Source organism: Rutidosis leptorrhynchoides, unplaced genomic scaffold, assembly GCF_046630445.1.
Source record: "Rutidosis leptorrhynchoides isolate AG116_Rl617_1_P2 unplaced genomic scaffold, CSIRO_AGI_Rlap_v1 contig360, whole genome shotgun sequence".
Classification (NCBI taxonomy): domain Eukaryota; kingdom Viridiplantae; phylum Streptophyta; class Magnoliopsida; order Asterales; family Asteraceae; genus Rutidosis; species Rutidosis leptorrhynchoides.
In genome coordinates, this window is record NW_027266598.1 from 1 (window position 1) to 14,737 (window position 14,737).

General features: G+C 33.7%; 4 protein-coding genes across 5 annotated transcripts; 2 read left to right on the forward strand and 2 right to left on the reverse strand.

The window, feature by feature from the left end:
• The first annotated feature begins 1,253 nt into the window (after positions 1 to 1,253).
• Positions 1,254 to 2,619, forward strand: LOC139883138 (uncharacterized). Its single transcript, XM_071867350.1, has 2 exons — positions 1,254 to 1,416; positions 2,528 to 2,619. The coding sequence occupies exons 1-2, from the start codon at positions 1,254 to 1,256 to the stop codon at positions 2,617 to 2,619; spliced, it is 255 nt and encodes an 84-aa protein (XP_071723451.1).
• Positions 2,620 to 4,366: 1,747 nt separating this feature from the next.
• LOC139883145 (magnesium transporter MRS2-1-like) lies at positions 4,367 to 6,173 on the forward strand. 2 transcript variants are annotated; one of them, XM_071867359.1, is made up of 6 exons: positions 4,367 to 4,411; positions 4,499 to 4,969; positions 5,143 to 5,271; positions 5,384 to 5,716; positions 5,805 to 5,852; positions 5,943 to 6,173. In XM_071867359.1, the coding sequence occupies exons 1-6, from the start codon at positions 4,367 to 4,369 to the stop codon at positions 6,171 to 6,173; spliced, it is 1,257 nt and encodes a 418-aa protein (XP_071723460.1). The 2 variants fall into 2 exon arrangements, with proteins under 2 accessions (XP_071723460.1, XP_071723459.1); XM_071867358.1 differs by having other exon boundaries at positions 4,367 to 4,969.
• A 629-nt stretch (positions 6,174 to 6,802) lies between these two features.
• On the reverse strand, positions 6,803 to 7,467 carry LOC139883149 (chaperone protein dnaJ 8, chloroplastic-like). The gene is made up of 3 exons (XM_071867364.1): positions 7,246 to 7,467; positions 7,092 to 7,160; positions 6,803 to 6,994 (listed from the first exon to the last, which is right to left on the reverse strand). Exons 1-3 carry the CDS (start codon positions 7,465 to 7,467, stop codon positions 6,803 to 6,805), a joined length of 483 nt encoding a protein of 160 aa, XP_071723465.1.
• Positions 7,468 to 12,069: 4,602 nt separating this feature from the next.
• On the reverse strand, positions 12,070 to 14,391 carry LOC139883147 (probable protein phosphatase 2C 60). The gene is made up of 8 exons (XM_071867362.1): positions 14,275 to 14,391; positions 14,103 to 14,166; positions 13,596 to 13,704; positions 13,080 to 13,233; positions 12,593 to 12,718; positions 12,381 to 12,504; positions 12,211 to 12,287; positions 12,070 to 12,126 (listed from the first exon to the last, which is right to left on the reverse strand). Exons 1-8 carry the CDS (start codon positions 14,389 to 14,391, stop codon positions 12,070 to 12,072), a joined length of 828 nt encoding a protein of 275 aa, XP_071723463.1.
• Between the last annotated feature and the right edge of the window lie 346 nt (positions 14,392 to 14,737).

Sequence of the window (14,737 nt, forward strand, 5' to 3'; positions counted from 1 at the left end):
TTGTTATGTTTACAAAAGATGCCGGAATTGAGACCGGATGTTCAAGACATTCTCAGGATTTTGAGAGGCGAGATGGAGCTCCCGCCACCGGCTTTCGAGTTTTCTCCGTCGCCACCGTCTAAATTGTACAGTCAGTCGAGACGAAAACAAAAGACTAATAATGTTGACTAGAATTTTAATTTATTAGGATCGAAATATGCACTGTTCTCGCTCAAATTTCTTCAATAATGCGTAGAATTTTAATGAAAATGACAAAAAAACACACATTCTAAAAATGGTGAATAGAGACGAAATATGTTCCGAACATAAAATGAATATGTCCTCATGTTGTTCTTATACATGTATTTTAGATTGCAAAAATAACATCTCTCGACACAAATCAAATACAAGTTCATTCGTTGTATGCAATTTCAAATTTTTTATTGTCCACAATCATAGTTAATTTTGAAATGAGTATTAGCTAGTGATTACAGCAATCAATCAACCAGTTTAACTGCTTTAAAATTTGTATCATATGATTAAAATCCCCTAAAACAAAGAATTGGCTTTACCTATCTTGACATTATATTAAGTCTTAAATCACTAGTTAGTTTATGAATTTAAAATTACACATGTTGACAAAGATATAAAAGTTCTTTTCATGATCCACAGTCAAATGCAATGATGTCAATAAATTATTTAACATCATTATGTTTTTTAATTAGGAGCATATATTATGAGTTGCGAACAAAAAACATATCTCTTTAATTAATTTTTTTTTTAAATAATATTTTTTTTCCTGGTTATTTAGCTCTCTCTTTTACTCGGTGCTTCTGCTTTAAGGGGAAAAAAAAGCATTTTTAGTGCAAAATCACTATCTATGCGCCAAATTCAACGTGCCTCGTCATCATTCCACTCTCTATTCTGTTCTGCCACGTCTAATTTCATTTTCCTCATACGAAAGTGTTGGGCTTTAGCCTAGCTAAACATAGGCCCACTCAAAAGCCCATTTAATAACATACACACAACACAAGACAAACGATGGTCAACAATGTCAATGGGCAATCTACAAGCTCAAGAATTATAGTCCCTAAACTTTTATTTTATAAACCATTTGACCCTCAAACTTATGAATTTACTTGGGCCTAATTAATTGGGACGGAAGACATGTTCTCGGCCCGATTCAGATATCACTTCTCAATCAGAAAAGAGGGGTTTAAGCATAGTTCGGACTTCGAATCGATCAATTTCCAAACAAAGAGAGTAAAGAATCGATGGGAAACGAAGCGAATAGCAGCAATGGAGCTAACAAGATGGGAGGAGGTTTTAGGTCAAAGATGGAGCATTTCATGTACAGTGGTGACAAGAAGCATGTGTTTGCTGGCATAGCTATTATTAGTGTGATTTTTGGTGCCCCTTGGTACTTCATGAGCAGAGGTGATCTCTCTCTCCCCTTTAATTTTTTTTTGTTCCTGCTGAAAATTTTGGTTGTTTTGATTGTTGTTCGTATTGATTTAGCTGTGTAATTTGTATTTGGTTTTGGGAAAAATGATATGGGGAAGGTTAAATTGCTTTCAATTCTGGTTTTCATGATAAATTTGTTGATGCCCATGTGGGCTTCAGTGGTATGAATGAATGAATTAGATTGGAAGGTTTCCTTATGATGTGGCTTATAGAGTCTGAGTCGTTCCCATGAGTTATTATGAAGATTGATAGGGCGCCCATTTGTTTGTGCAGCCCTGGCTATGCTTACAAGACCATGTTTGGAATCGTGAGCTTAATTTTAACACTTAGCTTCATGAGTATTAGGTTTTGAGTATGAAAACCTTTGTGGAAGTTTGTTGAGTAAGGCACATAGCCTTGTTTTCACGTGAGACCTTGTTTAAGCCAACTTCATTCATCCCATAAACATAGACGCAGGCTCACAAGTTCTGAATTTCTTTTCCACAATTTGTGTGTTTATGGCTTTGGCGTCAAGTTGAACTAAGTTATTACATGAAAGTAGCATTCATCGGTATATAGAAAAAAGAGATTATATTTGAATGGTAGAGTTCTTAGTTAGGACTTTTTATCATTCACAACACGTTAATAACCACAGACTTGGTTTTTTTTGCTAGTATAGAAAAGTTTTTTGTGCGTTGAGTTATCATTTGCTCGGAGTATTTGATTTCTGAACACTCTTTCTGGAGCATGCCTTTCTCTATCATCTCCAAAATTAATGCCGGATGCCATGACTCCTTTGCTCTTGGACTGACAGGAATCTTTGTCATGATCAGTCTGAAGTTTTTGATTATAAATGACTCCAGAATTGTGCTCTTACACAGTTTTCTTGTGCAAAATATCAAAATACCCTGGGTTTTGTCGTGTTCAATTGAAGTGTATGGCGGGCTCTCTCTAAAAATAATTACTGAGGACCATGGGATTTTGTATGTTGCATCTCTGGTAGAGTCATTGTGGTTGCTTGCCGTGCAATTATATACTTAACATTGTCAGCTGAGGTTTTAGTTGAAAGCAGTCTAATAATATGGTGGATTGATTGAAATTTCAGGAACAAAGCACCGATCGCATCAAGACTACTTGGAAAAAGCTGATAAGGCTCGAAGTGCTCGACTCTCTGCAAGCTCCGCACCTGCCAAATGATTTTGTTGCATGGGAACATTACCTAATATCTACAACCATGCAAAGCTCGACTCTTTGTTGTTTGTTTCTTTTTTGAGAAGAAAAGGTGTTAAAATCTCCAAATCATTTGTAATTGCGTGGTAGGTCCGAGTTTGTTTTGAAGTGGAAGTAAACTCAATGTTCAATTATAGCAAGTAACCTACCTTGGCCCTCAAGTTCTTTTTCTTCTAAACAGAAAATAATAATCAAACAATTTGAACAACATTCCTTGAATTCGTTCTTTCTTTTGTAAGAACTCCGTGTATGTACTTCTTTGTTCAGTTATGATAGAATTCTAGCAATCGAGACGACGTGAGTCTGAGTCGATGAAACGAGAAAAAGAAAGAATAATTTTTTCATAACAAAATTAGTGTGGTACCTACAGACTGTTTGAAAGTAACCGTGTAATTATATGACTGTGTAATTATTATGGTATAATTATATGTCCGCATAATTATGTATGAATTAATTATTTTATGTTGTTTGGTTAATATTGTAATTACAAATATTATATTTAGTTTTACAGTTGATATTTATAATATTAGATTATAAAATATAAATAATATAATAAGAAAAAAAATTACATAATTTTAATGTGTAATTATTCCAATTCTTATGGAGAGGTCGAAATTAAAATTATGTAATTATACACTTCGAATTATACGTAATTACATAGTTTCGAATAATTATACTGTTGTCCAAACGCGTCAAACCATATAATTACCTTATAATTACACGAAATTACACAAATTTTTCATTTCGAGATGGCTTTCCAAACACACTCTAAATAAATCATCTTTGGAGTGATAATTACCAGATCAGATCACCATAAATTTCTCACTGTTTTTTCTTTTCTTTTAAGTAGTTAAATTAAATAAATACACGTGTAATTATTTAATTTATTTAATTGGTAGAAAATAACACACGTTTTCTCCAAGCTCCAAGTAAGTTTTGGATCTTAACTTCCAATCACCTTGCACACACGCTCTCAAGGCCATTAAAAAATGATCTGTGTCTCCCCCAATAATTAAAAAAAGAAATAATGATTTGATTTGATTCATTAACAAGAAAACAAAAATTCTTCTGCAGCAGTCCGTACAATCTCGAGAAATCTACAACTAAAAATCCTTACTTTTCTTCAGTTTTCGGTACCCATTTCGATTCTGAATTGTGGGGTTTCTGCAAATTCCCAGTAATTCCACGATTTATGTCTCTGGGCGGCGAATCAGTCAATTTAGGTGAGTTCTTAGATTTGATTTATATTTAATTCATTCAATCACTTACGATCATGTGACTGTAGAAGAGTATAAATCAACTCAGTTGTTGTTGCGATGCTTGCAATTTGAGATTCTGCTCCAAATCACTTGTAACTAAGTCAGTTTGGAATTTTTTTTTTCTGGGTTTTTCCTATTTGGTGGTGGGCATGATTTTAACTCATCGTATGATTGACCAGTGAGTTTCAAGTACTGAAAATCGAAATTTTAATTGCATGTTCTTGTATTAGTAGTATGTTTTAGAAGAAAGTGCATAGAGTTTGTTTTCAGCTTCTGAACTTGTTGTGAGGTATATTATTCGCGCAAGCATGATGCTATTTGATTTTCATCCAATCGTTGAACTAATGAATCTCATTTTCCTTTCTTACTTCGTTTTGTCAGATCAAAAATCTTTCTTTGCATTGCTTCACTTTGATTTACATTTTTTCTTTTTTATTTGTTAGAGTTTGTTGTAAATGGCGGACCTCAAAGAACGGTTGCTCCCACCAAGGCCAGCATCAGCTATTAATCTTAGAGAAGCGGGCCTTAGGCCATCAGCAGCTTCTGCGCGCCAACCCTTTCACGGAGTAGATGTTTTAGGGCTGAAGAAACGTGGGCAGGGCCTTCGGTCATGGATTCGTGTTGATTCCTCTGGCAATTCTCAAGTCATCGAGGTTGACAAATTCACCATGATGCGCCGTTGTGATCTCCCTGCCCGTGACTTGCGCCTTCTTGATCCTCTATTTGTTTACCCTTCAACAATACTCGGTAGAGAGAAAGCTATTGTCGTAAATTTAGAGCAAATTCGGTGCATAATCACAGCTGATGAAGTCCTGCTCCTGAATTCTCTGGATAGCTATGTCTTACAGTATGTGGTGGAGTTACAGCGACGGCTAATGACACCTCCGGCTGGCGAGGTTTGGCAACCGGAGGGAACTCACGAGTATAATAATAGCCAAAGAGGAAGTCGGAACATGGACCTCTTGTTTGGTGGGAGCCAGTCCCCCGATTATTTGCCCTTTGAATTTAGGGCTCTTGAAGTTGCTTTAGAAGCTGCCTGTACATTTCTTGATTCTCAGGTGCGTCCAAGAGAAAATAACATGTTAAAAGTTCATAAAATGATATTTGCTGCATTGTCATAAGCCAGTTAAATATTGTCTGAAACATGTTTTTCTCCTTCACACTCATGCTTTTGGTGTTCTTCATCTAACTATTCGGGCATGTAACTCTGTACTTTGACACTTTTATAAAGGCAGCAGAATTAGAAATCGAAGCATACCCATTGTTAGATGAGCTCACTTCTAAGATTAGCACACTGAACTTGGAACGAGTGCGTAGACTGAAAAGTAGACTTGTCGCATTGACTCGAAGAGTTCAGAAGGTATAGCAAACTACAATTTTGTTTTCGTTGTTTCTTCAAGGAAATATTGACCCTTGCGTTAACCTTTTTTTCTTCCCCCACTCCTAATTTGACACAAGTCTACATCTTTTAGGTCAGAGATGAGATCGAGCAGCTCATGGATGATGATGGAGATATGGCTGAAATGTATCTCACTGAAAAGAAAAGTCGAATGGAATCAGCAATGTACGGTGAACAATCTGTAGTGGGATTCAGGCCGAACGATCCACAATCTTTTTCTGCTCCGGTCTCTCCTGTTTCTTCCCCTCCTGAGTCCCGAAAGCTCGAGAAAAGCTTGAGCATTGCGAGGAGTCGGCACGACAGTGTTAGGAGCTCTGAAACTGGCACAGAGAGCATAGAAGAGCTGGAGATGTTGCTAGAAGCATATTTCGTCGTCATTGATAGCACTCTAAACAAATTGACCTCGGTACAAATATCGATCAATTTAACCTTGATTTTTCCTGTTGTATAGTTTTAGAAAATTTAATCACTCTGCTCTCTTCCCTTTGCTCCAGTTGAAAGAGTACATTGATGATACAGAGGATTTCATCAACATTCAACTGGTATTAGTTTGTTCCTTTTTTTGCTTTTTTCCTTTTAACAGACCAACTTATAATGATTTTGATTCTAATAATAGCTAATCTTTCTTGTAGGACAATGTACGAAATCAGCTTATCCAATTTGAGCTGCTACTGACGACGGCAACATTTGTCGTCGCCATTTTTGGAGTGGTAGCTGGGATTTTCGGTATGAATTTTCCGATATCAATGTTTGACGATGCTGGTGCCTTTAATTGGGTGCTTGCTATAACTGGAGTAAGTGGGCTCATCATATTTTCATCATTTGTATGGTTCTTCAAGTATAAAAGACTCATGCCACTGTGAACTACAATGGAACATCTTCCTTTACTAGTAAAGAGATTAATCATTGTTACTATTCATCTCTTCCTCGTACGTTGTAAATCAAGTTGAAAAATAGTTCAGATAAAATGAGCTGGCAGCTTATTCTCCAACCATTTCTTCTTATTCCAATCATAACAGTTTTCCGTTCACAATTGCTATATTCATTTTTGTGTCCGAAACATGCGTCGTTGCTACAGATATCCTTAAAATATGTAGTGTATTTTTCTGCCGATCATAATAAAAAATACATATTTTGAATGTATATTGACCAAAACGGATCATGGTCTGAATATCAAATGATACTATGTTCATTCAGAGGATATCATATTCTAAATGGCATTTGAATTGGAGTGGACCCATACAAATAATTACAATGCCTTTCTTTATATGTATATTTATGAGCTCCAAAAGCCATTAATCTCCACTACAAATATGTACAAGAGGATAATGACTTTAAGAGTAAGACCCACCACCACAATCACTATATACAAAATCAACCAATATTCTATTTTGGTGATTTTAGTTTGTGGGTCATTATCAAACATATACATGATTGGATTTGATTATTCTAATCAAATCCTAATAATTTACATATTAATTAATTTTCTTCTTCATACATAAGGATTAATATGAGATGTATAGTCACGGATACCAGCTCCTTCCCATCCCATCCATTCTTCCCACATGTCCCAATCAGGATCGTCCATTCCCCATAATGGTTCGTCGATCCCTTGATCGGACGGTCCATATGATTGATACTCGGTTGATTCTTCTGGTTCTTCTCTCAATTTACTCATCACTATCTGTTTAAATAACCATTAACAAGTTATTACAAACGTGGCAAATAAAAAAAATCTAATCAGCAAAACATGCCAGCTCATTAATGACGTGGCTACATACATCATAGGCTTCATTAATCTGATTAAATTGCACCCCGCAATTGCCTCCTCTACATACATCAGGATGATACTGAAAAAAAAAAACCCAGAAATTAATTAATTTATTTTTGAGAAATTCTTAGGTACTTGAATTAATTAATTAATTAATTAACTACCTGTAATGCGAGACGCCTGAAAGCTTTCTTGACATCAGATTCAGAAGCATCATGTTGAATCATTAAAGTCTTATATGGATCCATAACTGAAGAAGAAGAATATGAACAAGAAACTTTAATGACCCGACCCGTTTTATGATTTCTCTTCTTAGTTTTGTTATTCGATGAAATCCAAGCCGACCCATTTCCTCCAATTACACCAGCAACAGCAGCACAAGCCATTTTTCTTAATTATCAATCAATGAAATTTTTCTGGGTTTAGAATAGAATTTGGGTTTTGAAGATATATATTATTTATACGTATAGTTGTTGAATAATAATACTGATTCGAAAAATGAGTTGGTTTGATTTTATTTATAGAGAAGATAATTTAATAATTAAATTGGATTTGTTAATGTGAGGTGGTAAGGAAAGAGATAAAATAAAGTATAACGGTCCTTATCCAAAAGAAGAGAAAGCTTTCAGTTAAAACCTGTTCCGGTTTTGTTAGCTGACGTGTCAATGCCTTTTTTTTTTAATTAAATAGATTTAAGTTGGAATTACCGAATTACTACTTCTGTTTCACAACGATTAGTTAAAATTGCATCACCTAACTAATAAAATATATTAAAATATTTATGTGAAAAAAATATTTTTTAAATTTTTTCCGAATAAAACATTATAAAATAGAATAATTAAAAAATATTTTAATTTAAATATAATTTAAAAAATATTTTTTTCATAAAAATATACCATTCATTATATCTAATTAATTATATAATATCATTTTAATCAAAACATCAAATATTATAAAATAAAAGATATTAGTTTATTCCGGATTCCATATACCACCTCTATTCTTAATTAATTATCACATCTTTCGTATAATTTTCACGAAAAAATAATCAATTTCATAAAAAAATGGCAACATAAATAAAAAAAGTAAAATAATTTCAGATTTTTTATTTTAAATTTTTTTCTAAATTTCTCATTATTTATGCATTAAAAACAATGCAATGAATCTTTCTCACTAGATAAATTCCCGTAAAAAAACAAATGTTTGACTACTTCTTAGACAAAGGTTGTTAACTTCTACTACTAGATTTTTTTCTGGAAATAAAAAAGAGGATAATTACGTAATTCATACAATATCCAAAACGAGTTATCTTCTTTTCGGTCCTCTAAACTTCCTTTTGCGTCAGCCAGTACTCAGTAGTGTGGATAAGATCTAGTAGTATTTTAGGTAGTTTTACTTTTTACACAAATTGCACGTGTCTGCAATCAGCATGCATTTACTGGATTTAACTTTAGGCCCTTTATATCATAAACTTTGATCCTCTTTACCCTTTAACTTTTTTTAATATCGGAAAGGACCTTACGTTTCATAGCTAACATTCAATCGGGTAAACATCATTAACGTCGTCAATATATCTGATGTTATTTCACGTCAAGATACTTAACGATGTTATGCACTTTTCCCCTGATTAGATCCTAACGGAACAAAGATGAGGCCATGAGGGCCTTTTAGACATTTAAAGAAGAAGAGTGGTGGAAGAGATCAAAATTAGTTAAAAAGGGACCAAAAGTATAGTTCGGTCTCAAATATCTGTTGTACTTAAATAGGTGGGACAACATATATATCTAACGGCTTAGAATAGATTAGGCCGAACCGTGATGACGATGTTGTTCAGTTCAGTTTGTTTTTACTTTGGTTGTCTGTCTGTTTGAGTCACAAGTAAATCGAGAAATAAAGTGTTTTTTTTTTTCTTGAAGAAGAAACATTTTAAAGGGAATGTTAAAGTTTTAAACTTTCATGCATAGTAGTAATAATTACTTGCAAGATTACTTTTTAGCAATTGGGATATCACAAGGGTCTTGTTTTATAGGAGATGATAATAGGTTGTTTAACTTCGCGGTTAGTCTTTGGATATGTGTTTGTCTAATTATCGGTAGTTTTCGATTAATTGTATTGGCTCAAGTATTTCGTATATGTCATTTACGTTTGGAAAGTATACTATCGATTGTATTAATGTAAATATCCCGAAATAAACCAGATAATAATAGTGTATCAGTCTTGACTTTGAAATCTCCAAGTAGACATGAATGATTGAGATTGGAAATATTGTATATGTAGAAAATTAAACAAGTGGTGTACGTACATCCACTTGAAAAAATCGTTGTTGTTTAATCAACATGACATTGACATATTGTTTTTTTTTTGGTTCGAATTACCAATCACAATATCGACTGACAGTAATTTTGTAATGGTGATCGAGAGAGTAAAAGTTACCTTTTTAAAAAAATATATACTTTCTCCTTTCTATAATTAATTTTATATTTTTTAAGTTTATTTTTCAACATAAATATAAATTAAAAAATTCGTATGAAAAAATATGTAGGTGGAGATGGTGAGAGAGAGTGCATGTAGGACATGAAGATAAAGACGATGAAGTGGTGAGAATATAACTGAAAAATATAATTTATGTTTCTTAAATTTATCAAATTTTACATCTAATTTAAGACAAAAACTTATGCTTATATTAACATCTAATTTGAGATAGAGAAAGTATATATTATTGAAAAATTATAACTATTTTTGCTAGATAGTAGTAAAGTTACTAAGTTACTTTTTAAACTTTTTTTTTATATATTTATCCTATAAAATTCAGATTTTAAATACAATTGAATCTCTTTAAATTAATATTGTCGGAATTAAAAAAAATTATTATTTTGATGAGATTTTAATTTATCGATTTAAAATATTTTTCGAATTCAAAAAAATTTATTGTTTTAATCGAAATTATATTATATATATTTAATATGGTGGGGATATTTTTTGTTAGCAAAAACAAAGATGAATGGATCCACGTACAGAGAGAGTCTCATTCATTTGGGAATTGAAATTTGTGTTGTTTTGAGAACTGACGACGTTTTATGCATAATTTTTTTTTAAGGTGGCGTTTATATATATATATATTTTCTTACGAAGGTTTTGGAGATTTTTTTTATTTTTAAATAAATAATATTTTTAAAATTTTAATGTAAATTTTTTATATATATTTTTTTCTTTCTTTCTATTAAAAAAAAAATGAAAATATATTATTTAAATAAAAATAGAGAAAATAAAACAATAAAATGAGGATAAATTTTACCCTGAAAACAGTGTCAAAACAAGTCAAAACGTTTTCTAAATCAATACGGAAGGAGTACATATATATGTGAGATTATTTAATCTCGTCACTAATTTTATATCTAGTGTAAAAAATAAAAATTCTAATAAAAGTCAACGTTTTCTAAATCAATACGGAAGGAGTACATATATATGTATGTGAGATTATTTAATCTCGTCACTAATTTTATATCTAGTGTAAAAAAATAAAAATTCTAATAAAAGTCGTTGTGTACGTCGTAATCCCACTGGAATCTACGCTTATATAATTAATGACGCATCAATCATATCGCATCTACAACTTTACTTTGTAGCGTTGAATTATAAGCTTCAAACTTAAATCTACACCAAACGGTAAGAAATTTGAAAAATCCGACACCATCAAGATATTTTTTTCGTTGAAACAAGTCCGACCATGTTAAAGTTTCTGGAATCTGGCGACTACCGACGGCGGCTCCACCAAAAGTGGAGGCCGGACGACCTCGATAGTCATCGGAATCTTGACTTTTTTTATGAAGGTTGAGGATGCTGACGTGTCATTTTTGCGTAGTCATCGGATGAGGTAGCGTGCTTATTTGACAATGACAGTGCACACTTAACGAAAGAAGGCTGCCTCATGTGCATTTTTTGACGGAAATGATGATTTTGTTAGCAATCCTAATAGACGAGTATGATTTCGTTAGCAATTTTTTTTAAATAACAACTTATTAAAAAAATAGAGTTTGAGGTAGGAAAAATGTCAATATCCCGACTATGATTGGTTCAAGTATCAAATTTGATGATGGTTGTAAGGAAATAGACAAGTCATTTAGCTTACAAAAAATTACAAGGTTCATACAGAAAAGAAAAAGAAAAAAAACAAGAATGGTGAAGATTAAGGAGGAGGAAAAGAAGCTTTCTTGACAAGTTAGGTCTGGTATGAATCTTCCACGCTTATATTTTTGAGTATATGGAATAAAACTAAAGCAAGACACAGTGCATTGTACTTTCTTGCTTTTCAATACACACGGTTCGAGTTACGGAAACATCCTCCTTCCCATATCCCGAGCAGGGAGCCTTAGCGAGCATGGTTTGCCAAAAAAAAAGTGCACATACGGATGTACAAGCAAAGCATGCTGAGCTAATCCTGTTGAGATTCAGTAGTAGATGTCTTTGTACAAGTTTGTTGATCATCATGAGAAGGCTGGTGGTTAGTTGATGAATCCTTAGGTTTTTTAAACTGAATTAAGATCATCGTCATGTTATCGCATCCCTCGCCACCTGCTATTGGGGCAAGACATCTGTCAAAGACTCTCTCACAAATCACTGATAGTTTACTTTCCTGCAAGCACACGCACAGAGAAAGACAGAGACTGATTGGTCATATTTCCTTACTTCGAAAATATACTACCCCTATTGTCCACTTTTAAATGACATGAGTTGGGATTTTATTAGGATTAAGAAATGACAATTATTTATGGACAATATAAAAGGAAGTTTGTGACAATTATTCATGAACGGAGGGAGTAATGAGTAACACTACTAGAAAGCGAAGGGGACTTACGGAGTTCAACTGATCACGTACATAGTCCACTAGTTGCTGGCTTGACATACAATCCCTATGCGTGTCATATGATGGAAACCCTCGATCAGAGATCAGAATGTTTTACAAATATAGGATTCAAAGGGAAAATGACTTACCAAATACCATCACAAGCTATTACAAGAAACTCATCATCATCACAAAGCTCAACCTGTTCCATTCCAAGAATAAACAAAATGAAGATACTAACAAGGAAATGATAACATTTAATAGCTCTAATAATCCAACTACATACAGAGGTTATGTCGGGATAGGCTGTCACTATCTGCTTTTCAGCAGGCATATTTTTGTTCTGCTTGAACTCTGAGTCTCCTGTAACACAAAGTAACCTCATTTAGAATGTCACTCGTTAAATATAAACTCAAACATGAAATTTCTTCTCTAAGGTAAACTAAATTCAAGTACCGATAGCCCTTGCGAGGTTCAAACATCCATTGACATGCCCAACTTGTATATAGCCACCTGCCTTCATTATCCTATCTCTCTCAACTTCAAGCTCAGGCTTGTGATCTTTCGACAAATTATATGCCTGTACCATAGCAAGTATATGAAACATGACAAATTATATGCCTGTTTATACTGAGTTTTTGAAAGAGTAGTTGATGCAGAATGATTACCTGGCCCTTCCTGGAAATAACACAACGAGAATCACCAGCATTTGCAACAACAAGCTGCTTGTTTTTTATCATTGCAACACATGCCGTGCTTCCAGAAGTTGGCCCATTAAAATCAGAATGAGGACCCTGAGTTTGCAACATAAAGAAATTTGTTACTTTTCTGTCACTTTTAGTAATTGGATAAAGATGAATGGCCTACTTTGGTTACTGGACATAACGATATGACAATTTTCTTTCACTTTTAACTTCCCATAACGTTTCCATATAAAAAAGAAGAAAGAAAAATCGGATTCAAAACCACATTAGTTTTTGTTTGGTAAGCATGGCATCTATGAATATGATGGGAAAACTTGTTTTTCAAGGAAATCAGTTTGTAGCCTGTAGGTTAAACGAAGTTGCAAGAAATGTATAAGACAAAGGGATATGTATGTGTGTGAGTTAAGAGTCGCACAGGAATGCACAAAAAGCTGCTTCGGGGTAAACCAACCTCTTCGGATTTCCAATCACCAAAATGGTTATTGGATTCACCACTCCTTGGAGACCATATAAAACCTTCTATCATACCAGAAAACTTGTCTATTTTATCTCCTAGTACGGCTAGCTCTCTCCAACCCCTTTGTCCACGCATCATCTCATCCATTCTGCATCAACAATGTAAAGCAAGTTAGATTAATTAACTAAGTTCAATGCCCTCTTCACTTTCTCCAGAATTGAAATCAATAACATTCGGTCAAATGCAATCAGAACTCTCTCAAATGTACAATCTAAACTTCAAACTTTGAATTAGAACACATTCAGCCTTGACAAACGAGCAAACAAAACTTTGCATCGCAATGGCAGTGACTTTAGAAACAGCAGGCCATTTCAGATTTCCTAGTAACTTACTGGTCAAAGACACTATCACATCAGTTTCCAATCCTTCTGGCAGGCCTATGAAACCATTTATGCTTCTGCTCGAATGAAAAAAAGAAGAAGAAAAGAATCGAAACCAAATTAGAATAACCTGAGAAAAGTTTTCTGTAAAGCTGCGCCCAAATCTCCCGTTGCATAATCTTCATGCTTCAGAACTTGTTGGTGAAGATATTTGGCACAGAACTTTGACACGGCCTTACCTGCAAAGTTAACGAACTAGGTTGACAACAGCACATGGGCTCAAAGACACTACTATTCATAGCCTGGTCTACCAAAGTTGGGAAATAGAAATCTCTGGCAAAAAAAGGGAAATTACAAACATAAAGGTGGGTAAAGCAAATTTCTGCATTTAGCCTTACTTGACCATTTCTCATGCTTTTTAGGCATAATTACACCACTTGAAAGGGTCCTCAAAATGGAAAAATGCATGCCAAGAATATATTAATGCATTTTAAGAAAATATTGATGATATCATGACAGACAGGCATTTGACTTTCTCATGACATAGTATTCTAATTCAAAATGCATTTGCAGAAATATATTCTTATTTCATGGAAAACTCATGATATTATTTAGAATGAAAGATCTTTAAACTGACCTCCATGACCGTCATAAACACCAAAGAAAGAAGTAGACAAGTCCAAATCCAGATATGCTGCATGCTGCATATATCATGTAAGTTAGCATGATTCACGGAACAAAATTTTGACACAACAGAACAATCCTCTACCAAACTGAGTCAAATAAGAAGGTTTCTCTTCAATACTCACTGCATCTTCCATGGTCGAACGCCAACCTTGCATTGATGACACGCCATATCTTAGCTTATTATTCTCCCCATCTTCTGAGGACTTATCAGTTTTGGGGGAGCTGAGATAAACTCCCATTCTCTCTGCAAAACAAAGCAAAGCAAAACTGTCAATACCCCATTCATTCATTCATTCTAGCTAGCACACACTACACAATCTCAAAGCTAAAAAAAGTAAAACTATGTAGAGGAAAAAGATTCTTTTTTTTATTCATAGATCATCTGAAACATAGAAAAAAATATCAAAACTTGTAAAGGGTATATCATAGATCATTTGCACAAATCAAATTTGCAGCAGATCGCAATCACTAGACCTTTATGTTAATGCAATTAAGAATAAAAATCTCACATTTAATAATCAAACAAAAAAGTCAATGCTCCATAAACAAGGAGATACAAATACAAGTATCAATCAATATGCATCT